The following is a 24,178-nucleotide window of genomic DNA, read 5'->3' as shown; positions in this document are numbered from 1 at the left end:
CAACGCTTTCCTAATGGGCCGTTGAAGTTGAAGATTCGACGCCGCAGCTTCATGTTGTTTGATCGAATAGATCTTTCGGGAAATGCAATGCGAAAGAGATCGTCCGGTGATGTGGCAGATCTCTTCATCATAACGCAATTCAAACAAGATCTTCAGCTTCATGGAGTCTGTCGTTCAGTGGCGACTACTCAGAGTGGCAGATGCCTCGTACGGCGGCAAGTGTAGCACCAAGCAGTGCTCACCTGGGGTGAATCGCATTCCCTTGCGGCATTGACGCGATGTGGATTTCTGGCTGTCAATTGATGTGGTTCTGCAAAATGGTCGCTTTCTTCGATTCTCCAATCACCACGATGATGGTGTCTTCAGTCTATTCACGTATCTCTATGAAGATCAGACGCCCATCCTCCGCGTGGACAGATGACGATTATGGGCGGTAACAGATATATGCTGATATAGGAGATCAAAGTTCCCGAACCTCACTCCTAGGACGAAGATCAATACGGAGTCCACCATCAGAGACATGGCGGAGACTTTGTCATCCAACACCCAGCTGGATTGCGTGGAATATCAAGAATACCCTGCTTGGGATCAATCATGCCATTCGAATGGAAGGAGTACCGAGGCTTAGAGATCGGTTATCCACTAGCAGCAACAAAGATCCGATCAAAGCCCAGTCGCCATATTATTGCTTGGTCTCTTTGATCATGCTCGAGCACTCGAAGATGAGATAGCGGAGCATATGGGTGAAAAAAACTTGCTTCCCGGAACAGTTTTGCTCAGACAGAGGAGAATCTGGCTGACCTCTGACATGCTGACGACGACGACGACGACGACGACGAGGAGGAGGAGGAGGAGGAGGAGGAAGGTTCAAAAGGGACGATACACTGTATTTGTGGCACCGGGGCGACGGCAATTCCTCGCATCAGGAATGGTAAGATGGAAGGTTGACCGATTTAAATATTGCGCCACACAGCGGAAGCCGTGCAATTATACAAAAACATGGTGGGGGTGCGGGCCTGCATGAGGGCAATATTGGTTCCTCGAGGATGCCCATTGACGGGATGCTTGTTTAGCCCGAAAATCCACTTCGAACGGAGTTCAGGTTTGGCCAACATCAACAACGTCCAGCACCACATCTTGTACCCTGGGAAGAGCGTCAACTCTTTAACCTGAAACGCTCTTAAGCAGCTGTCTGATAGTGCGATAAACATCCACGCTATGAGCGGGCTCACGTTGAATATGGGAAGAAAGATGGTCAATGTTACGTGCAGCACGATCGGGTAGGGCTATCCACTCGATGCTCCAAGAGGGGTCCAATGGCTCAATCAGCGTTGTCGACCACGTCAATTTGTTGTTGCAGCATCGAACCAGACTTCAAATCCACCGCTGCTATTGAGAAGGGACGGGATCAATTCCTTGGGTTGTGTATGGAAAAGAGCCATATCGGAGATCAGGAATGGGTAAAAATCTCTTCAGATCCGTCCAGTCGTCTGGCAACAATCTCAGCTGATGGTTTGTCGAGAGAACCCAAGTCTTGCGAGAGAAGACGCCAGAGCTACAAAACCCTGTGAGTTGAGCGCGCTGATTCGGAAGAAAGCGATGGCAGGTTGAACAGAAGCCTCGCGCCATCTCCAGGGAGGCTCATCCTCAGAATCGAATGAAAAGAGGGAGATCATGGTTGAGACTTCGGATGAAGGACTCGACTTGGAGTCCGACGACAATGCAAAGTCGGAAGATTGGAAACATCGAATAACATTCCTGGTGTTGGAAGAAACCTTCAAGACATTGAAAGAGCAGCGACCATATCATCTATTGCTCGAAAGTTCTCAAGCAAATATCATGCGAAAGATCCCATGTGAGCATATTCGATCAAACTGACTCTGGGGCCGTCGATCATGAAAGTTTCGCAAAGTTGGTCAAGTCTATGGGGATCAATTTTGAAAGCTAAGATTTTTTTTTCTAGAATCTGAAGATGTTTATGCCGAACTTCGGCGATGTCATTGTCTCGATTATTCTGGCTATCTTGACGATGATCACATGGTCGGTTGCTGATCTTACGAACGATTCCTGGTGCCTCTTTACAGAAGGAATAGCGTGGACTGCTGGAAGATTATCATGGCACCTTTGCAACGAAACAACGTTGCAATGCAGTAGTCTTCCAGCCTGGAGACCTTGTAGCGAAGATTCGAAGGCGATGTGCAGGGAGCGCTAAGTGGACGACGGACGACGTCTTTTGGTGGCTGGTGGAGCTCATTTTGCTGTCGAGAATTGTTGGTGGTTTTTCATGCGCTGGCGAATGATTACGGTCGGCAGTTTCAAGATAGCGATGCTCGGTGGTGATCAGTGGAGGACGGAGGCGAAGAGGCACTCTGCTCGAGGGTCTCATACAAGCACCGTGAGGAAGTTGAAGTCGATACACGGGCATGCCATCAGGACGGCAGGAGGGTCATGGAGAGAAGAGGGGACTGTCACCATTACCAAAGCCATGGCGCAGGGAGAAACATCAAATAGAAGAACGTCTTAATTATAATTCCAAAGGATGGTATTGTCAGAATCCCTGCGTATATGATACGTATCTGTTACGTATTAGCATGATGGTACAAGGGTCCCCGCATGCAAAACGCACGAAACGCTCTTGTAACTGTTACGCCCTGTTATTTATGGCAGTGAGCATTGCTATACGAATTGAACGCCAAATGCTGTTTCTGAGCTGTTACAGTAATGCGCTTCTATAGCTATTAGTATGAGCAAATGCTCCTCTTGATAGGAGTAACTCAATCAAGTGAATTGGCACCTCCGTACGCTGTTTGCTACTACTTCTAACAGGTATCTCCAAAATGCAACATTATCTACCGTATCCTTCAATGAGTGTGCTGTGAGCTGTGATTTGCCCAGTCAACCCGTGCCTTTGCCTCAGTTCTCAGCCGTGCTCTGTGGGTTGGACGATGACTAAGTCAATGTGCGCCAAATGTCTGCTTAGTCAAGCACTAACGTACACTACCACTTGGCGAGACACCCCACTTGGCGAGACAGTTTTTCGCGCAGGGCGTTCGGCAACACTCAAATTTCGAACAGCTATAGCTCTACCAAAATAGCTCGAAATGGACTCAAACAAGGAGCATTCTATTCAGCAGGCCTCAAATGACGTTGATCTAGGCCTATTTGACTCAGTTCGTAAAGCTGCGAGCTATTACGACGTTCCAAATTCGACCCTGGCCCATCGACGCGCAGGGCGACCCTCTATAGCAGAAACTGATCGCATTTCACAACAGCTATCAAAACAAGAAGAAAAAGTGCTGATTCAATACTTCCGAGACCTACAAAGGCAGCATTTATGCCTGAATTACGCTCAAATCTGTCGAATGATTACAAAATTGCTACTTAGCAAGGGGGATAAGATTCAATTGGGCAAACACTACGTGGAGCGTTTAATAGCTCGCCATCCAGAGCTTAAAACGCGGCGAAATCGACTAATGGATATCAAACGACTCATGGCCCTTGATTCTAGCGTTATTAAATGCTTTTTTGCCGAATTTAAACAGCTCTGCAGCTAAAACGCAGTTGAGCTGCAAGATATCTACAATATAGACGAAACAGGGTTTCAGATAGGGCAAATAGCGTCGAAATACGTTGTTTTTGACCCTGCTATAGGTCGCCCAGTGGCTCCAGCATCAGACAATACTCAATGGGTCTCTATTATCGAGTATATAAATACAGAAAAGGCTATTAAGCCCTATCTTATCTTTACTGGCAAGAATCCTGAGCATCATATGTTTCCAGAGCATGAGGACCTCCCTGACGTTATATGGGCCTTTTCTCCTAAGGGATGGACCGACGAAGAGCTAGCCATTGATTGGCTGCGTCGAATATTCGTTCCAATTGCGTCAAATAGCAAGCATATCATTCTGATACTTGATAGCCAAAAGAGTCATATTACTGGCGAATTTCAGTATTACTGCCTCGAAAACAACATCCACCCTCTCTATTTGCCAGCGCACGCTACCCACAAACTTTAACCTCTTGATGTAGGTCCATTTTCGCCACTTTCAAGCGCGTACAGCCGTGTAGTCGAAGAATACGCTCCAACCGGCATAGCAGCACTCAATCAGAGTATTTTTACTGTACTTTACGTACAAGCGCGTTAAGAGGCATCCAGCACAGCCTCCACCTCCTCCGTCCGTCGAAACCTCTTCACAAACCACCTCTCCCACCGCCGACCCGATCTAGCCAGCTCCAACTTGCCCTCCGAACCCCTCCGCAACCCTAGCGCCAACTCCTCAGCTAGATGAAATTCGAGAGCTTCAAGCGCAAATTGAGGCCAAAGTTAGTCCTCGAACTCGACGCTCTGTACGCAAGCTCAGCCACGCAGCTATTCAAGAGCATGCTGGCGCGCAATTGCTTCAAATGAGCTCAACAATTTACGCAAGCAATCTCATCAGCAAGAGGTCAAAAAGCGCTCAAAACGCATGCTAAAAGAGAGGGTGCAGCGTTCGTGGAATCTTGAGGAGGTCAGGGCTGCCAAAGAGGGCAGGGCGCCCTCTAGGGTGCAAATAACGCACCGTGGAGAGGATTCGTTACGCATAAGAATTCTCTCAGATAGGCTTAAATAGGAAGTATCGTCAGCTTCATTATTTCCTTAATTGGACGTGGATGTTGGGCCATTTGAGTGATAGAATTACTGCGTAAAGTGTGTGCAAACTGTCTCGCCAAGTGGGGTGTCTCGCCAAGTGGTAGTGTACGTTAGTCTATTTCAGGTATGGAGTATGTGGCTATGCCCACTAAGCCTGTCTGGGGGACCAAGGCAACCGTGCCGCAGAAAGAACCTGGCTGCTGACTCATCCAGGGTCCCCAATAAAGTTACCTCGGCTCACGATAATCCATGTGTCTCTCCAACATCCGAAAGCGCGTTCCGATGGGGAGACATCTTCAGCTCTTCTATAATGCTGTTCCTCTAACCCTTTCCCCTGCCTATGATATACGATTGACTCGCCTGTCCACCTTTTTCTTCGTCTTTCTCTTGCAGCCTCTACATACACAGCAGTCCCAGTAATATGCCCTTCAATACAGAACTCACCCGCCGACTAGGCATCCGAGGTACCCTTTTATTCGCACCTTCTACAGACAATCAACCACTAATCTCTATTTCCAGTCCCCGTCGTGCAGGGCGGCATGCAATGGGTTGGCTACGCCGTGCTCGCCAGCGCCGTCTCCAACGCCGGCGGCCTCGGAATCCTAACCGCCCTCACCCAACCCACGCCCGAAGACCTACGCTCCGAGATCCGCAAATGCCGCTCCCTCACCGACAACCCATTCGGTGTGAACATCACCCTGCTTCCCTCACTGAACCCACCAAATTACACCGCTTACGCCAACATCTGCATCGAGGAAGGCATCAAGATCGTGGAGACGGCAGGGAATTCACCCGGCCCGGTGATCAAGCTGCTGAAGGACAATGGTGTGACCATCTTGCACAAGTGTACGACGATACGACATGCCCAGTCAGCGGTCAAGCTGGGGGTGGATTTCCTGAGTATCGACGGGTTTGAGTGTGCGGGACACGTAGGGGAGAGCGACATCACGAATTTCATCCTCTTGTCACGGGCGCGGCAGAGTTTGAAGGTTCCATTTATCGCCTCGGGCGGGTTTGCGGATGGGCAGGGTCTGGCTGCTGCGTTGGCACTTGGGGCGGAGGGCATAAATATGGGCACGAGGTTTATGTGTACGATTGAAGCACCGATTCATCATAATATCAAGCAGGCGATTGTGAAGGCTCAGGAGACGGATACAGAGCTGGTATTGAGACGCTGGAGGAATACGACGAGATTGTTCAAGAACAAGGTCACCGATGAGATTCGGGAAGTGGAGAAGGGGAGCCAGGAGGGGAAATTTGAGGAGGTGGCTCCATTGGTCAGTGGGAAAAGAGGTAGGGAGGTTTATGTGAACGGGGATAAGGACTTTGGAGTCTGGACGGCGGGACAGGTCATTGGGCTGATCCATGACGTGCCGACCTGTGAGGAGCTGGTGGGAAGGATTGAGAGAGAGGCCTTAGAGGCATTACAGAATATGCGGAGTCTGTGGCGTGAAGACAACCCTAGTAAGAGTATAGCGAGGGCGAGTAAGTTATGATGAACAGAGTGCAATCATGTCACTGTGCACGTTGGAAGCCATTGGAGGCCGTCGTGGTATTGATACTCGCATCGTAAAATACTGCTTTAGAATCTTTGATTCTTCTCATCCGAACTTCTGTACAAAGACTCATTTCCCGCTATGGCGCAGGTGGCCTCTCCCAACTCTCAAGGAGACTTCTTCACCTTCTTTGTCTCCTCCTTCTCCGCTTCCTCCACAGCTTCTCTCTTGATCGCCTTCTCAACAGTGGCACCCTCTCCAGTGTCTTGATGAACTCCCTCCTCCTCCTCCTCCTCCTCCTCCTCCACAGCTTCTCGCTTGATCGCCTTCTCAACACCGGCACCCTCTCCAGTGTGTTGTTGAACCTCCTCCTCCTCCTTCACAGCTTTCTTGGCTGCCTGTTCAGCGGCCTTCCTTGCCGCCTTTTCCGCCTTCCTCGCTTTGATCGCACGAGCTTCACGAATGGCATCAGCGACAACTGTGGCAACTAGGCCTCATCAGTATTGAAAATAGAGATTTGCTGGGCTGGGGGACCCACGGGTGCGGTTTGAACGCAGATAGCCTTGATCTTCACGAAAGGCTTTGGCGTAGACGGATCGAATGGCGGGAAGGACCTCGAGAGCTGGTTTGAGGCAGGCGATTTTGCTTTCGCGGTGTGTGATGTACGTATCGTCGAGGCCTGCGGCCCATACCACCAAGAAGGGTCGAGCATGCCATGAAGCTTGTCTGCCACCGCACGCCACTGACGGAGATTCAAGCGAAGAAAGAAAGACTCGCGAACAACTTCCCGCACGACACACTGCCCAAACTGTTCGGCCTTCAGTTGGATGGCTAGCTCGATGCAGCAAAGTTGGACGTCGAAATCGTAGTAGCCTCGGCGAAGACGTTCGATGTTGGGCAGGAATCGGGCAGTGCACAGCTGTAGAGTTCGCATGTAATGGACAAGAGTCTTCAGAGCGGTGGCAGCGTGAGGGTTCGTGGCCAGACAGCCTTGTTTGCTTAAGTTATCTGCCATGGTTTGTAGCTCTTTGGTTGATGCGTTGTTACTCAACGCTGTTGCAAATACGGAGGCGGTCGCTGTTAGTTCATGGGCGTTCGCAGCACGTTCATACTCTCCAGCTGGGCCTGTCGTCTTGAGCATGATGCGCTTTCCAAGGTTTTCTCTAGATATGATTGTCAGTAGAACCCACGATCCTGAATGTGGTTGCAGCTTACCGACTCGGCACCTTTGGCTTGCCATCACAGATTTCCAACTGCCCTGGGCGTAATCCAGCCACCAAGGTTTGACCTGCGCTGGCTAGCTTTTTGTAGTCTTGAATCTCGTTGAATGCTCTCGCCTTTTCGGCATCAAACATTCTAAGTCGTTCGCTCCTGGGAAGATCCATCTTGGTGGTGGATGAAGTTGATTCAGCAATATCGATCGAGGGTTAAGGTGAAGAAGTTGAAGATCGAGAAATCTGTGGTCAAATAGTTTTGATCCACAAATACAGTTGAGTGGGTTGATATTTCGATTTGTGCAGCTTGAAGTGTTTTGCAGCCAGCCCGCACAACACCGCAGTGTTCGTCAAAGTGTTCGTCAAAGTATTCGTCAAAGTGTTCCCACCCATCCCCAAGCTGGCTGATATTCTAACGTACTCTCAGCGGCCGAGAGTCTGCTGCGGCAAAGAAAGAAAATTTTACAGAACTTCAGCATAAGCCCTCTCTTGTCCAAACCCAATATTAGAACCTATTGTACATCTCAAAAACCGGCGAAGTAGCTGGTCTGTTATCTGAAAATGAAATCCTTCGAGACCCTTTCCTGCCAACAAATATGGCGAAGCAGGGTGAAGACCAATATTCCCAGCGCGAACTAATCGATCTTGGTGGAGACATGATTGCTGGTTACAAGCTGTAATGCGAGTATTTCAAGCCGCGTTGGGGTGAGAGCACTGCTGATGTAGGCTAAGCAAACAATAATGTGTAGAATTCTCCTATACCGAAGACTCACATTTCTCAGAAGAGAATGGAAAGGATTGAATCCTAATGAATATAGACTGCTATCCTCTGTAACACCAAGCTTGATCTGGTGCTGTTGATTGGTCAATGTCCGCCCTGACTGAGATGCTAGCAATGACAGTTATGAGAGCTAGCAATCGGCAAAGATGTGTATGACACTCAAGGAGAGTTGTAATAATTGAGACATCTGAGAAACATTTGCAGGGTGGCCAAGACCAAGCTTTGTGCTGTGATGATAGAACTGCCTAAAAGTGTTTTTCAAGGGAACCCCTATATTGTGAATAAAGCATAATATAGCAAAACCGACACTTTGTCCTAGCGGTTAGTACGTCAGTTCTGGTAGCTAGTGACAAAGTGTTCTCCTTGGTGGATAAGGCAGGCTTCCCCCGAGGGATGTCCGGGCTGGTGCCACGACTGCATACATCTGTGTGTAATGAAATCAATTGTGAATCACTTTGTATGGCAAGGCCATAAAGTGAATGCAGTTGTTTCGTTCCTCTCAGATTGAGCTGTTAGTAGGCACCTCTTAACGAACCATAAGAACCATACGGGAGAATGCGAATTCAGCTCAACTATCAGGGATTTTGTTATGAGGAAAAGAGGATTGAAAAGGTAAGTTTCCCTTCCTAACGTCTGTAGCTAACACATTAGTATCACACATAATTTTTTTAGCTTCTTTTTCTAAAGCTTCTTTTTTAAATTACGCATTATTAGAAAATCACTATACTAACTAGATATATAATCTTACTAGCGTAATTTATTTCTTGCTTTGTACAACTATCTTAATACATCTTTATATAGTCCTAATGTCACGTGTCACGTTGGAAGCAGGCGACGAGTGCGCGAGATCTTCAGCCCATGTTGAGTGCTATCCTAAGACTGCAGAGCCGACGAGGATGGCACTGGGGTCGCTCCTATATAGCGAGCATGCCCCTTACTAATGCGTAGTGCCAATCAATACCCGGCGGCCCTAGCGCTAGCGGCCGACAAGCATGGCAGCCGTGACACCTAATCTATTTCATAGCAGAATATACTTATTTAGATATAATAAATTAATCAACTAGTAATTCTAGCGATAGTTTAGACGAATGTTAGATGCATCCTTACTTCTTGAACAGATTACGTTAAACGCGCTCGCAGACTTTGTGATAGCATGGGTGATATATAATGCTATAAAGAAGCTTGGTGGCCAATGGATCATAGCACATAGACACTTTACTAACGTGGACAGGATTAAGCTTAAGCTGCCCGGACAAGTGTTACAGCGCCTCCCAGTAGGGGAAGGTTGCCCGAGCCACACAGCCCAGAGCTAGGCACTAGGCTTGGACACTAGGACAAGACTACCCGGATGGTTGCTCGTGGACAGCCAAGACTGAGCACACTTAAGGTTGCTCACCTCTGCTCACTACTGAGCACCACTGAGCATACGAATCTCTTATCTATATAAGCACACTCCTTTCGCAGATAGTCAGATAGTTCTTCTTACTCCGTAGTCAACTCATGTTATCAGCTCATACCTAAGTTGAAGACATCTTAGTATTGTTCACTGCACTTCCTGTTCTATCCAACCAAGCCTTTGGACCCAGCTTCTAGTTGAGACTTGTCTTAACCAGTTGAGCCCTAACAACAAGATCCTTTTCCTCTCTAGGGTGATGTATTAGGGATCCTAGTCAACAAGCACCTAATCAACATGCCAGACATCACAAATGACGAGATTGAGGACCATAGCAAGGCCGACGGATCTGCGCAATCCTTGCGATGATCCAGGTGTCTTAGATGTTAGTCCAGTGCATCGCACGACTTTCTGCTATGCTGGCCGTTACGCCGATAGAGCCCCTCCCCCCATTCATCGCTAAATATCGGCTTCTTCACCTACATTTGTCAGTGGCAGAAACGAAAGGACGTCAATGCGCCAACTGTAATATGATTCTGCATGGTATTAGAGGACAGCTGTATCGACAAACTCTTAGAAAACTACAAACAAATCTACAGGGACGATTATACGGATTCGACAAATGGAAAGCGTCTGCCCACCAGCGGTATGTATCACGGGGTGCACCAGGCCTTGCACACACACTACCTTATATAGGTCGTGCTTCTTGGTCCATGGTAAGCTACTCACCCCACAGATGCGGCCCGTATGGGACAGCTCTTGCGCAGTCTCCGTCGGGCCTCCTTGTCTCAATCATATTGATCTCACTGTAGAAGTTCACTCCGAAATGGTACGTGGATCGTGATTGGTACATTATGCTGATTTTGTGGTACTCACCTCGTGCTGTTCCCTTAGGAATAAGTATCGCATGTTTCTGGGTGTCTTTACCTGTTTCCGCGTACCATGAGGTGGAGTGGATAACCTTTATCCCGCACGTCTAGATTCATGGGTTGGATGAATCGGTCTTGGTCGTGTCTTTGACAGGAATCGGAGAAAAAGCAATATACTGGTGCTAATTGGCGTTGAGGAGGAGGAGGAGGAGGAGGAGGAGGAGGAGGAGGAGGGGTTGATCACCCTCACTCTTCTCTATAGGACTGTCATTGAGGAATATGGGTCAAGACAGATACATGCAGTGCATGTTGGAAGCCTTCGAGGTCTTAGGACATGCTTTATCAATCACTCTAAACAATCTTTGGTCCTTGTCACTTCAACTGCTCGCCGAATTTGAGAAACTCATCTCCCAGCTTCTGCAGCGCTGGTGACCTTCTCGAGTTATTAGGCAGACTTCTTCGTCTTCTTCGTCTCCCCATGGCCGGTAAACCCAGGCCCCTTTCTCTTCTCCGCTTGCACGCCACTGGAGCGCTCCTCGTTGTGCTGGATAGCCTTGCGAGCATATTTTTTTGGCCTTCAGCTTCCTCATCTTCTCCTCCTCAGCTGCCTTCTGCTTCTCAGCTGCCTTCTCCTTCTCCTCCTGCTTCTTCCGATAGACAGTAACCCTCCTGTACCAATCATTCATGAGAGAATATACATTGACCTCATAATCTAGGCCGAAACACTTAGTGACAGTGTTTTCGGCAGATACCACATGTGGCTGTGTTCCATAATGAATAAATTGCTAATAAAGCACAAAATTGAAAACCGAGACTTTGTCCTAGTGGTCAGTTCCTTGCGTTCTGGTCAATTAGCTAGTTGATGAAGTCTCACATGCGGTGGTTTAAGACCTGGGGAAGCGTAAGATAACCCAGAGTTGTATATCACGACTGCACACCAAGCTTCGGCTAGTGCAACGAAATCAATTGTGAATCACTTTGTATGAAATTGCTCATAGAGTGAATGCAATTGTTTCGTTCGCTTCAGGTTGGGTAGCGATAACGTATTGCTTTAAAGGTAGTGACAGCCGAAGCATTCAGCCTGAGCGGATTTTGTTATGAGAGGAAAAGTGGGTAATATAAGGTGAGGCCCCCGTTCAAACTGTCTTCTGCTAACATTTCATACTACACCATCTTTTTTTGTGAATTTTTCCTGATGTATCATGTGGTTTCTAGATAGTAACATTATAGAAGAAAGAAGAAAGAAAAGGGGACGGTTGACAGTATCATCCTATGCCAAGAAATAGTCAGCTTTCCTTGGCTGGTTTGGTACTAGTCAGACACGTCGCGAATTGATTGCAAGCAGCATCAGAGAAACCAGGTTCAAAATCATAGCAGCAAGCGAGAACAATCACCCACGATAGGTTACCTTGATGTTAGTCTGGTCAACTCTTACCTGGATTTCAGCCTGTTTCTAAATTCTCTGTCATTAGATTACTGCTGGAATCATTGGCTGGTGATATGCTTCGAGATGAATACATTGATACCTCTTCCATCAACACCTCGAGCTACACCTACACCGACACCGACATCTTTACCTGCTCCTCCACCTTCGCCAGGAACATGGCGACACCCGCAATTTACTGAGATTGTTTCTCGCCGCAATGCCTCTACATTCTCCGACCAAGACTTCAAACGAGCAGCCTTCAACCTGGTCGCTCTCCTGCTCTCTTTCACTTTCAACACTCAAGTACATGCTACGTGAGTACTGGCGCCTCTAAATTATCTGAAAGCGTGTCTGACAAGCAGCCGCAGCTTCAGAACAATTATCCAGACCATTCCCAACCTCTCACACCAAATCCAGCCGACAACAACATACACCACCTACGTCCTCCTCACTCTCCGCCTCTATTTCCTCCTAAATCTCTTTCTCGCCCTCCTACCTCTCCTTCGCTCACGCACAAACGACACCATCTCTGATATCCCCCTCACACCCTCTCAGCGGGTTCTCATGGGCCTCCCGCCCTCTCCGTCACCAACTAAACGCACACCAGTCGCAGGAGTAGCAGCAGCGCTGTTAACAATTGGCAGCAGTAGCAGCAATAGCCCTGTCACTTCTTCACCAACATACATAACTCCACCCCGGTACAAGCGCACATCTTTCTCAACTTCGCCATCTCCCTCAGGCGCGGGTAGCAGCAGCAGCAACAACAATGCCCTTGGCCCCTCCACACCAGCCTCGGGCCGCAGTATATCAGCAAATTACTCCCCATCTTCTCCCTTGTCCGGCCGAGACGCCGCGTTCTCACCTGATTCAACTTTCCGCAGCCCAAGTAGTAGCATGAAGCAGCCGAGAAATCGTTCGAATTCGCCCTTCTCACCCACTCCACGTTCCTCCTCTGGCAGTCCCCTCCTGCAAAAAGCTTTAGCTCCCAATGGCAACAACCGAGACAGCGACGCAGCATTCCGATCCAGTTTCAGCCCCTCAACCCCAAGCTCAGGTCTAAGACGGTCGCAAAGTGTAAAAGAGGCTACTGGTGTTCGGAATTCTGGTTCTGGCGGTGGGAGTGGCAGCAGGAGCCCAGCGGTCAATTACAAGTGGTTGTACGAGAAGGAGAAGAGGATCCATGTCCGAGGTGGGGCAACAGGGCTGTTGAGCAGAAGTGAGAGTATACAATTTTGAGCACATTTCTTACCTGTGGCATATCATAACCATCTGGGCAGTAGAGGATGGTGATTGTCATGGAGTCACTTGTTATGCATTGCAAGCGAAGATATTCAAGGTTTCCCTCAATGCACGCGATGCTTCTGTTCTATGCTCATTTCAATTGATGTTGCAACAACTAATCTGCATATCGCGTGATCTGGATAGAGAAGAAGGCTTGGCTTTTCATTTCAGCATCAGCTGTCCAGAACGACTTTTCATCCGAACAGATAGACAGAGTCCTCAGAAGACCAAGTCACCAGACGAAAGCTGCGCCTCTATGCTTGTTATTCGTTCATCCATTGCCAATCTACTGAATCGGGTGGGTGCACATGTACATCTCCTTGATGTCCGCCCCTCTCCTCTCTTCTCCTCTCCTCTCCGCTCCACTCTACCCTGCTCTATACTATTCTATTCAGGCATAGCCCACTGACGACCAGAGCCGAGAAACGCAATGCCATCTCCGCAAAAGCCAGTTGCTGAACTAAATTGACTTTTCCCATCTACACCTTCCCTCCAATCAGCTCCACTCTGCTCCGCTCCACCCGACTCCAACCTGCCAATCTCCATTCCCATTCCATCCAGGGCCTACCCAACTCTCCACGGAACGAGGATGATGAAAGGATGCTCAAGAAGGGAAAAACAAATAGGTCAGGCGCCAACAGGGCCCGGCCCTCTTGTCCCTGCCTGGCGCGACAACACATCATACCATACGCCCACCCGCTCGCTGACAGCATGATCCTCTTTCCTCCCCAACTAAAACTCCGCAATCATCCCAGCCAGAAAGGACACCACCACCTCGACATCCTTCCATTCACCTCTCTTCCTTCCCATCCTCCGTGCCCGGGGGACTGAGACCGGCTACACAAGCGCAAGCCGAGGAGTAGGATCCAGCAAACCGAGTGAGTGAGTGAGTAAGTGAGTGAGTGAGTAATGCATCCCTTCCTCCTTCCCCTCCATACCTACCAACCAACCAACCAGCAGCAAAAACACGTCCCACCAGCAACGGGAAGCACAGCAGTCCACTCCGCCGCAAGCCCCAGCCCCAGCCCCATCCCCAAAAACACTTCACCTACCCAAAGCAGCAAAAAATTATTAGGCGAATTACCGCATGCAGAAAATCCTATGGGGCGATGGTTCGAAACCGCGTGTGTGCCTTCATTTTATTTTATTTTTCGTTTTCGCTCTTTTGTGTTTTGTGTTTTCAACCGGCTCAGGGATTTGGCGAAGGCGGGATCAGGAAATATGTAGGAAAACGTTTACGTTTTTTGTAATTGCAATGGCAATGGCAATAGCAATAGCAATAGCAATAGCAGTGTTTTCGCTGAAGGCGATGTGATGTGATGTAATGCAATGCGATGCGATGCGATGCGACTGATTATTGTGGATAAAACTACTCCGTATGCTGGGTGGGATGGGGCAGGCATGATATGGGTGTCGGAGGTGAGGTGGTGTGATATGATATGATATGATATGATATGATATGAGATCTCGACGCCAACGCTATGTGTGCCTTTGGCACCGAAGAAGGAGAACGGAAAAAGAAAAGAGAGGATTTTGGAATAAAGGCTGATTGTCAATGCCTGCTTGAAGGCCTTTCAACCTACTGTATCATTCACACTTCCCTCACGCTCCGTCCCCCTATTACTCCACCTCCACCACTACCACCACCTACAGCACCATGTGTCTGCACCTGCGTCTGCGTCTGCTGCTGCCCACCGCCACCAAGCCCGAATCCAATCCCCAACCCGCCGATTCCCTTCACGATTCGATTGCCCACCGCATCCACCGCGCCCTTGGGCCGCATCAACGTCGGGCCCTCCCTGACCCCCTCCTTGACATGGAACAGCTTGATTGCCGTGCCGTTCCACACGCCTACACTTCCTCCTCCGCCAGTGACACCAACGAGTCCCGCGGTTGCGGAGGAGGCAGTGGAAGAGGTGGAAGCATTGTTGCCGACGAGCATTTCCGAGGCGAAGATGAAGGACCAGAGCAGCGATTCGTACCAGCCTAGGGAGAGGGAGGACCATTCGAAGGTCTGGATTTTTGGCGGGGTGGGAGAGGAGAGGAGAGGGGCGATGAGGGGATGGCTTGTGGTTTGGGGGAGGGAAGTGAGGAATGCGTGGTGAGCATGTGTTGAGGTTTGGGGGTCAGGAATGGAGGAGGTAGAGGGACGGGTTGGGGTTGTTGTGTTGGTGAGTGTGTTTGTTGCTCCTGGCGTTGCTCTTGGTGCGGAAGAAGAAGATGATGATGATGATGAGGGAGGGAGGTGTGGACCCAGGGCTTTGATGAGGGTCAGCATTGTGTGAAGCGGAAGCTCTGGAAGCCAAGATTCTATCCACTGAGGTGTGGGTGTAAATCCACCAAAGCTGTTAATGGTAGGGCTGAGGATTTGCCTTGTTGTGTGGCTACCGAGACTGGTGGTGCTGCCGTGACGAGAAAAGGATGTGGCATTGGCAGGCATTTTACCTCGAGCTTTTTCAGACATGCCCCGAAGCTGGACGGGGAGATTATCATCTGCTGAAGAGAGAGATGAGGCGCGTGAGTGGCGAATAGATGGTGGAGACTGTGCTGGCGTGTGTTGAATCATATCATTTTCAGATTCATCTTCTGAGTCGCCGATGGCAAATGTGCCGTCTTCAGGGACATGATTTAGCGACCCTTGTCGGATTGGAGGTGTACGATAAGGGAGATGGTCAACTGAGCCAGATCTCGTGGGACTAGTCACGCCATCTGCGCCGTTAAGTATTTCTTTTCGTCGACGGGCAATCTTTTCTATTTCATTTTGGCCATTTTCCAAGGTAAACGCGCGCAAAGCTTCGATACGTTTTTTGGATTTGAGAACGGCGTAAACGAGGTGAGGGTTGTCGGCATACTGGTGCTCGATGACTGCATTGATGGATTCGAGTAGAGACTGTAGTAAGACGTGATTGGTCTCGTTGGCGAGAAGAAAGCTAGGTGAAGACATCGATGCGAAAAGTTGCAAGAGTTTGGAACTGGTAGCGGCTGAGAGATGTTGCGCATATGCAGCGATGTTGTTGATGATTGCAAGTAATGCCGGATATATTGCATCCAGTTTGCCTTTACTTCCTGTGATCAAAGCGTGGATGGAAATGATGAGAAAGTCGGCATACGATCCACGGAAGTTAGGAAGACGAATAATCTGCGGTAATGTCTCCTGAGCATCGAACTTCTTATTCAAACTCTTTCCGAATTTCGGCTCTACGCTCAGGGTCTGTAGAACAAAGACGCACATCCTTACGACACCCTGCTTGGACAGGTCTGTTTTGGATTCAATGGCGTGGAAGAGACAGAGAATCATGAAATCATGTGCTCGATTCGAGTCGATTATGAAGGTGCGAAACCGTCGGTTGCACTGCAGAGTCTCCCAGAACAGCATGATCATCTCAGGTGCCCATCTCACGGATTTTTGACTTCCAGGAAGATAGGACGAGGTGGCTTGCATGGGTTGACTCAAGATTCGCGCCATGCCTTCGGCAATGAATTGGAAATCTTCTGGTCGATGTAGCTTTCCTAACCAGGACCGATAGTAGTTCTTCGGCGGCGGGCCATGTCCTTCTTCTGGAACAGGATACAGAAGGAGGACAAGCAGGAATTGCAAGCTGTAGATGACAAGCGCTTGTTTTGGATCCTTCCACACAACGTGATCGTACGGGACCCTCCAGGTTGCGGCATTGTACTTGATGACAGTGTTGAGCAGGGAGCACAGAACTGACAAGACAATCTGCTTGTCCGGACAAGTGACCAGATAGGTGATTGCTTTGACACCGTGTACTGGTAACATGCTTGATGAGAGATACAGGGATTTGCTGGTCATCGTGAGCAACAAGCGCAGAACCTCACATCTGTTGCTTTCCAGCTCCTTGCTTGTGCCGATAGAAGTCTTGCAGCCAACTCCGCTCTGCCATATCGCATAGGTGACCTTGTCCTTGGCGGTGGGTAGTCTGGGTATCGTAAAACCAGTGTAGAACAGGAGGTCCGTCAAGGTGTCGAGGAGCTCTTCTCCGAGTGGCTTTGATTCTTCATACTCCTGCTCCTCCGCTTCCTGTTTCTGCATGTCACCATCGTTTGCTTCATCAAACAAGACCTCTGCAGCAACTTGTGCTCTTCTCTTCTTTCTCCGTCTGATGCCCCAAAAGAACTTTTCCTCCCAGTCCGCGAGTTGATCCGCTTCATAGACGTAGGGAAGTACGCGGGTCAAGATTCGAATGCAATTGAGAGCATCACGTTCGGGAGCAAGTTCGAGATCAGGGAAAGATGGATGGTTGCGAAGAGCGTCTAGCCTTGCCGTGACTGCAAGGATAAGGGTTTCGAGGTTGGCTAGAGAAGAATCACGGGCTCGTCTGATATCGACTGGCGAGAACAGGCTGAATACATCTTCAACCGACTCGGGCAATCGCCAAAACTACGTATCAGTCAGCGGCTGGACTTGATCAAGGATAGCGATCTCGCTCACTCCAGTCCAATAGGGGTCTGTTGCAGGGATGGCTTGATCTTCAGACAGGCGGAAAATTCCCTGCTTGAATACCAACTTCGACTCAGACGCACCCATAGCATCAGAAATGAATAGTATGGGCCAGCGCTGCAAGATGATCCAGTGTTCGCAGCATTCGCAGAAGCCTTTGCAGAAGCCTTTGTTGTGAGGACAGTTTGCTACAGATGCTGTGACGTATGCAGGGATTGGGTCTTAGGCAACAAAAGTCGAGAGGAGGTCCCTGAATCTATTATAAGATTTCACTTGGCTGGCAGTTGCCCTCGCCCGAGAAATACTTATTCTGGATAGGTTAGCCATGTCAGCATATCAGTGCTTACGCTAGAACAACCAGTACCACGGATATCCCATGATACTAGTTAGTTAGTATGGACAGAACGGTTCAATGGAGTATTGTACGCCAGACGCCCGTTTTCTATTCATTATTCTTCAAAGGCTAAGCAGAATCCTGGACTGTCATCGACGACAACCATAAACGTTAGTATCTCTATCAAGGACGACAGGCTAAATCACAACCCCCCTTCACAGATGTCTACAAGCTCCTGCAAGGCAAAAGCATATGCAATAGCTGCGCCAATGATCATGAACGCCATCTTCCAAATCGAGACCGCTTGGCCGGCTGAGAACTTTCCTCCACTGAAGTCTCGCTAGACGTCTTCTTTTCAATGTCGGAAAGCCTTGATCTTTTTGCTTGCGAAACCATTTGAGGAAAGCAGTAGCCAGGATGGAAGATCGTCATTGCTAGAACTGAGATGGTGATCATGCTGTAGATGTTGTCAGTGACGATCAACCAGAAGACGGAGAGGATCGTGACTTACACACTGTCAAGAACAATGAAATCCAACTCACTCTGCATAATTGAATTCCCCCATCCGCCAGCCATCTCGGCGATCCGATACACACAACGAATGAACATGGTGACAAAGGCGAGCAAAAAGCCTCCGAGGAAGAGCTTGAAGCCTGTGCTGTTCTTCACAGCCTGCGCCGAAGGGGAAAGAGGTACTCCAGATCATGATAATTTGAAGTAGTAAAGACCAGCCATTATTGCGAAAGCCACCAAGGTGACGACTTGGAAGCAAATACCAGCCATCATCAGATCGTTTCCAACGGCCTGCTCCGACGAGCCGTTGGTCGTGGTTGCAGCAATGCCTCCACCAGCACCCTGCAAGGTGAGGGAGACCAAGTCACAGAAAATGAACAACCAGGTGTAGTATCTGGGCTTGAGGTAGGAGTGCTCTTCGCCGAAGCAGATGACGACATGTTTCAAGGTGAGATAGATTCCAGCAGCGATAAATGCAGGAGCCAGCGTCAGGCAAATGATTTGCATATTAAAGCCACCCTCGCTGAAAGGGTTGTCATTCAGCAACACTCGACCAACGTATCCCACCGCCTCACCAAGGCAACCACCTGTCATAGCAATAAGGAAGGTCCATGAGCGATAGCGGACACCGAAGAAGATGTTGACAATCATAAAGACGCCGAAGAAGGCTGCAAAGGCGGCATTGGCTGCGAGGTTTGGGTAGTAGCCATAGATGGTCTCTTCTATAGGGCACTCTGGTGAGATCCTTGTGCAGTCCATCTTAGTCAACTCTGGGGTGATGGGTGGCAGATACTTAATGTCACAAGTGGTAGAGAGCACAAAGACTTAGAAAACGTTTCTGGGGAACGTAGAGGAGATAGAGATGGTGGAATGCCTGAAAACAACAAGTGCAGTGGGAAAATGCGATAGACTTATATTCTTCTTGGTTCCTCAATTCGAGGTCTTCTTACCACGTATCATCGCGTCATGAAGAGGATGAAAGGTGCCTGGAATAGGATCCTTCTTGCGACAAAGAGGGAGATTGACCGTATGCCAACTGATGCCCTATCCTCAGGGCCTGAAGGCGCAGACCAAAAGACACACAGCCCCATGGTAACATGGTCGAACAGGCAGCAACCGCGCAACGGTAACTTGATGCATATTAGTGGCACAAAACCACTTTCGTCCGAATGGGTGAGGAAGAGGATGGATCGGAGTGTTGGAATGCCATGCAGGGGACTTCTTGTGGCCAACACCGATAGAGAACTAAGCCTGGATGGGAAGATGTTGCGACCGCCAGCTCGAATGCAGAAGTCTTGCAACATCACAACTAGTGATTTGGTCCTGCATCAGCCATTGCTTTTGCAATAGTCACTCTCGTCCACAGTGCAGTGGCTTTCATTTCAGCTTGACATTCCTCCGTCTTGGCCTTTTTGATTTCGAAGCCATCCGAGCCCGGTCCAATTCGCGATGTTATTGATAGCTTGTTGTTATGTTATGCAAGGAGTGTGAACATCGATGTAACGGTCGAGAGGCTAGTATCATTTCACAACACCTCCATCTCAGGCCCATTTTTCACAGCCTATTTTGTCTCTTGCCATACAGATTAATCATAATGAAACCGCTATTGATAATACAGCTTAGCGGTTACGAAAAGCAGTTGTACGAATCCAAAGATACTACTTGAACAATACCGAGCATAATTATTTCTGCGTAGTCGATAAGGTTTGCTTCTAATCTACACCTAGCAGGGTCGCGCGTTCAGAGCGATTTTGCGTTCGAAAGGTCATGCATGCATGTCAATAACTGTCCCACTTGTGCTAGTGACCTCCAGACCGTCGAGATGCTTGGGAGAATGTAAGTGTTATTACCCCCTTTAGCATACCCGATTATGCGGTTTCAAATGCACAATGCTGATTGATTTGATAACAATTTCACGGTTGCTCCTATATGGCCTCTAGAATTTTGGGTAATAAGTGGAAGTGACGTTCCGGACTGCTTATTCATAAAACTGTACGGAGTAAGGAAGAATGATAGCATGCTTGTAAAAGCTGATGGCCGATTGCACTCGGAGGACGACCGGCGAAGAGAACATGTTCGAAGGGGCGGTAATTCTTGATGTTTGAGAATGTTCAGCTGTGCAAACAACGACTGGAGTCGTGGTCTGCTAACCATTAATTCCTATCACCTCCCCAAATCTTTGCAGCTTTCTCTCCCATCCTCTATGCGCAGTGGTTTAATCGACTTGTCCAATCGTATCAGTCCTTTCCTGCGCCATTAGGAAGAGCAACGCCACGGCCACACATATAGCCAAGCTCAGCCACCAATATCCAACCACGAGCTCCCACCAGTCGATCCAGATCGTTCCCGTAAACCACATCGCCAGAAACAGCACGACAATCACTCCGATGAGGACAGCTAGCTGCTCCTTTGGCATCACCAACCCGAGGACTGACAAGACATGCTTCGATTTGGGATTAGGGGAGGTAGAGATAGAAGAACTGGTCTGGAGGATGCTAAGTTCGAAGAACCGGGCTCCCATCACACCAGCAGCGAGAAGGAAGAAGAGGACGAGGAAAGACTGAATATATCGTGTGGTTGGCGTCTTTTTTGGTTCGAGGGTTGGAAGCGGGAAGGATGGGTCGAATACAGCGGCAAGAGTCGTTTTGGCTTTGGCATCGTCGGTATTGGTCTCTTTTTCACTTAGTGGATGGGCGTCGGTTTGTTGGTAATGAGAAGACATCTTGACTAAGAAACTGAGGATAATTGCTTGACGCGAGGCGGAGACGAGCCTGTACTCAAGGTAGTAGCATGAAATAAGTTGATTCTGAAGCTTTATCTGTCACTAGATTAACGTTCCCATCACACGAGATGATCGTTGGACGGTGTAGCTCCGAGCGTCCCCTGAATTCGAGAACTGCCTTCGCTAAACAAATATGCGCCCTCCGTTTGCGGCAGGCTCGACTGCAAAATAGCCTGTTTCCACATCCCATCTTGCATGACGTATCACCCGGGACCAAGAAACATCAGATCTGAGGTCTGCAATCATGGTTTGCACCTACGTGAACCAAGTGCTGATGTCTAGATCAAGCAAGATCATTGTGGCATGTCCTTTGATGATGTACCAAGCCACAAACACGAAGTTAACCTGGAATGAATTACTAACTAGTAGGAGTTGGTCCGCCTGCAGTTGTGATGACGCCGTGCCAAGCCATGGTAGTCAGACTCGTCCTTGCTCTGCGTACTTCCTGAGCCGGGCAACCTTTGACTCAAGCTCGATCACACTGTTGCACAGACACGCCAAATCACGTAGTCCTCTCACTAATACCACATGTCATCTAACAAGTCGACTTGGTTTGAAAGAAATTTGAATTGGGAACCGCCAACGATATGATACGATTGCGTATGTGGCGCATGGGTCTCGGCAGTGTCCCGTTAGAGCACTCCATGAGAAGCTGAGACTTGATAAGGCTGTGTTTCTGGACCACTACGTGGTCCCAAGTTTATGGTTCGAAAGCTGCCATTGAAAAGCTGACGGTGTGGAAGCTGACTCAAAGCATCTATTTTTGGTGGTGTGTATCAAAGTTCGGAGGAAAGAGCTCCGTTGGCGCCAAGGCCCCACAACGGTTTCCGAACTCGGGAGGTCTAGAGAGCTGAACTGGTTCACGACCTTCTCATCTCTTCTGTACGAGCATTGCTTTCGTGCCACTTTCTCCCAGGGGCTTGGCTAAGTGTTTAGGTGGGCAAGGAAGTAATCAGTAACATCGCGCAGGTGAGCAGGAAGCATCCGCAGTTCAGTTACATCTTCATGGCTACTCCTATAAGTGGCAGAAATAAGGAATTCGAGTACCATCGTTTTGTGCTCCAGTTTGTTCTCCGGAAATACTCCGGTTACATCAGGCCTTCTCCATCAGGCCTTCTCCAACAAACAGCCTTGACAAGAAGCAGGCGGAAAAGCAAATCAAGAAGTAGAGGGGAGGACCAGAGCTTTTATCTTTGATCTGAGGATCAATCCATGAAGGATCGCACAACGCAGGTTAAACAGTATATTCAGCAAGCAGGGTCTATATCAGAGTCTAGACCCTGCAGACAATGACAAACTCGATGTTGAGAAGAAGTTGTCTGCTCTGGAGCAGAAGGCATCGAAGATTAGTGTTTACAGGATCGAGAATGACCATACTGATGGCCGCAGTTCAACGCGGATCTCCAGGACTAACAAAGATGAACTTCGCAGATTTCCATTCATCATGCTCTACCGAAACCGAACCACATATGGAAAATATAACACATCTGTAAGGCAGTATTTGTCTGACCAATCGGATTGATCCGCTTCATGGCTTGTCCAAGCCACATAAGACGGAAGTTCTTGCAGAGGCAACTGGAAAGGTGGAACCGTACCTAAGGCATGCGGGCTGGATACTCCATTACTGATGGTAAGAGCTTGCACAGCCTTGCAAAAAAGATGCGATATGTTTCTCTCCGGGTCACCAGAATATATGCTTATTCGAATAAGAGCACCCAATCCGCTTGCCAGGTTTTATCCGCCGGACCTACTCCTTGAGCTTTGCATTCGCTGTCAAATCGAGACGAGCTTTGGTGACATTCTCGAGCAGGTTTTGGATGCCGGTACCCTATCGGCGTTGAAGGATGTTATGTTTGGGATACTGTGCCGAGTCGCACCCTGAATTCATGGTTGTGACTGGTCGATCTCGAGGGCGCAGATGATGCAAAAGGCGCCGTGTCGCTGGGCTTGAACAGAAATCACCGTTCCTACAATTCTGGCGCTGAGTATATCCGGTTTCTGTGCATCTGGTGAGCTTGGAGGCCTCAAGATATCGTAGTCCAGAGATATGAGGCTGGGGACAAAGGCGCATAGCTCCCAAAATATGGTGTAGAAGCGCAAGGTTCAAGGAGTAGGTATGAAAAAGGCGACATTGTTCCACAATAGTACTGTCTGGAGGCTTTATTGAGCTTATGTAATGACAAGCACAATCTCTTATGAACCAGCTGTCCTATCCCCAATAAGAAAGACTGACGCATGTCAACTCATACGGAGATTTGATGCCATCATGTATCTCTCTAGTTGAATTACAGGAAAGGCAAGGAGGTTGATCCGGTTATTGTGATCACGTGGAATACCTTGGCAGTGGCTGAGCTGGCACTTCGCTCCTCTTCAACTGCTTTTTGACCACCACATTCGTGTGCATGAAACTAAAAGAACGCGCCTATGATCATTTTCAAAGCTTGAGAAATGGTATCAATTCTTCATTTAGACCTTCATACTCGCCGGTCCTTATCCTCTTACTATTTCTTCTTGTTCTTTGTGCTTGTATCATTCTTGAGACCGGATGACCCTGTTCCTAGTCCTTAATAAGACGTCCCTACGAATGAAATTTCATTCTATATGTGATTCAGAACTTGAGACTCTATGGCAGATGTGAGTTTATATATATGAAGCTAGACAAAATAATCACATCTTCATCAAGAAGACTTTAGAGAAAAAGTATAATTGACCTATCATACAAAAAAAGAAATGGTATTCAATTGACCCAAGTCAATCAGTTGAAAGTTCTTCGTCATAGATCAGAGGCACGCCCAGAGGTGGGTTCCGTGTTCAGTCATCACATATGAGTCGGACGAAACAATCCAAGATCGATTTCGTTGCAAACTTATTATGGAGTAATGAGATGTGCATTCAAACGATGTACAATCCTCCCGCATAAGCAGTCAGAGGAAATTAAACCGCCAGGAAGGAGATTTGAACACTTGGTCTGGCAAGATTTAAAGTACTTTCTAACAC

At 48.6% G+C, this 24,178-nt stretch overlaps 6 protein-coding genes across 6 annotated transcripts; 2 read left to right on the top strand and 4 right to left on the bottom strand.

Annotated features, from left to right (window-relative positions):
• Positions 1-5,051: 5,051 nt before the first annotated feature.
• On the top strand, positions 5,052-6,126 carry EPUS_01248 (uncharacterized protein; the record flags this gene model as incomplete). The annotated part of the gene is made up of 2 exons (XM_007788541.1): positions 5,052-5,094; positions 5,150-6,126. 2 exons carry the CDS (start codon positions 5,052-5,054, stop codon positions 6,124-6,126), a joined length of 1,020 nt encoding a protein of 339 aa, XP_007786731.1.
• Positions 6,127-6,293: 167 nt separating this feature from the next.
• On the bottom strand, positions 6,294-7,511 carry EPUS_01247 (uncharacterized protein; the record flags this gene model as incomplete). Its single annotated transcript, XM_007788540.1, has 3 exons — positions 6,294-6,613; positions 6,661-7,289; positions 7,342-7,511. The coding sequence occupies 3 exons, from the start codon at positions 7,509-7,511 to the stop codon at positions 6,294-6,296; spliced, it is 1,119 nt and encodes a 372-aa protein (XP_007786730.1).
• Positions 7,512-11,893: 4,382 nt separating this feature from the next.
• EPUS_01246 (uncharacterized protein) lies at positions 11,894-13,045 on the top strand (the record flags this gene model as incomplete). The annotated part of the gene is made up of 2 exons (XM_007788539.1): positions 11,894-12,123; positions 12,178-13,045. The coding sequence occupies 2 exons, from the start codon at positions 11,894-11,896 to the stop codon at positions 13,043-13,045; spliced, it is 1,098 nt and encodes a 365-aa protein (XP_007786729.1).
• A 1,636-nt stretch (positions 13,046-14,681) lies between these two features.
• On the bottom strand, positions 14,682-17,639 carry EPUS_01245 (uncharacterized protein; the record flags this gene model as incomplete). Its single annotated transcript, XM_007788538.1, has 2 exons — positions 14,682-17,492; positions 17,544-17,639. The coding sequence occupies 2 exons, from the start codon at positions 17,637-17,639 to the stop codon at positions 14,682-14,684; spliced, it is 2,907 nt and encodes a 968-aa protein (XP_007786728.1).
• A 520-nt stretch (positions 17,640-18,159) lies between these two features.
• On the bottom strand, positions 18,160-19,158 carry EPUS_01244 (uncharacterized protein; the record flags this gene model as incomplete). Its single annotated transcript, XM_007788537.1, has 3 exons — positions 18,160-18,343; positions 18,398-18,539; positions 18,663-19,158. The coding sequence occupies 3 exons, from the start codon at positions 19,156-19,158 to the stop codon at positions 18,160-18,162; spliced, it is 822 nt and encodes a 273-aa protein (XP_007786727.1).
• A 1,456-nt stretch (positions 19,159-20,614) lies between these two features.
• On the bottom strand, positions 20,615-21,121 carry EPUS_01243 (uncharacterized protein; the record flags this gene model as incomplete). The annotated part of the gene is made up of 1 exon (XM_007788536.1): positions 20,615-21,121. One exon carries the CDS (start codon positions 21,119-21,121, stop codon positions 20,615-20,617), a length of 507 nt encoding a protein of 168 aa, XP_007786726.1.
• Between the last annotated feature and the right edge of the window lie 3,057 nt (positions 21,122-24,178).

This window comes from Endocarpon pusillum (genome assembly GCF_000464535.1).
Source record: "Endocarpon pusillum Z07020 unplaced genomic scaffold C720987, whole genome shotgun sequence".
NCBI lineage: Eukaryota > Fungi > Ascomycota > Eurotiomycetes > Verrucariales > Verrucariaceae > Endocarpon > Endocarpon pusillum.
This window is presented reverse-complemented; position numbering and strand designations above follow the sequence as displayed.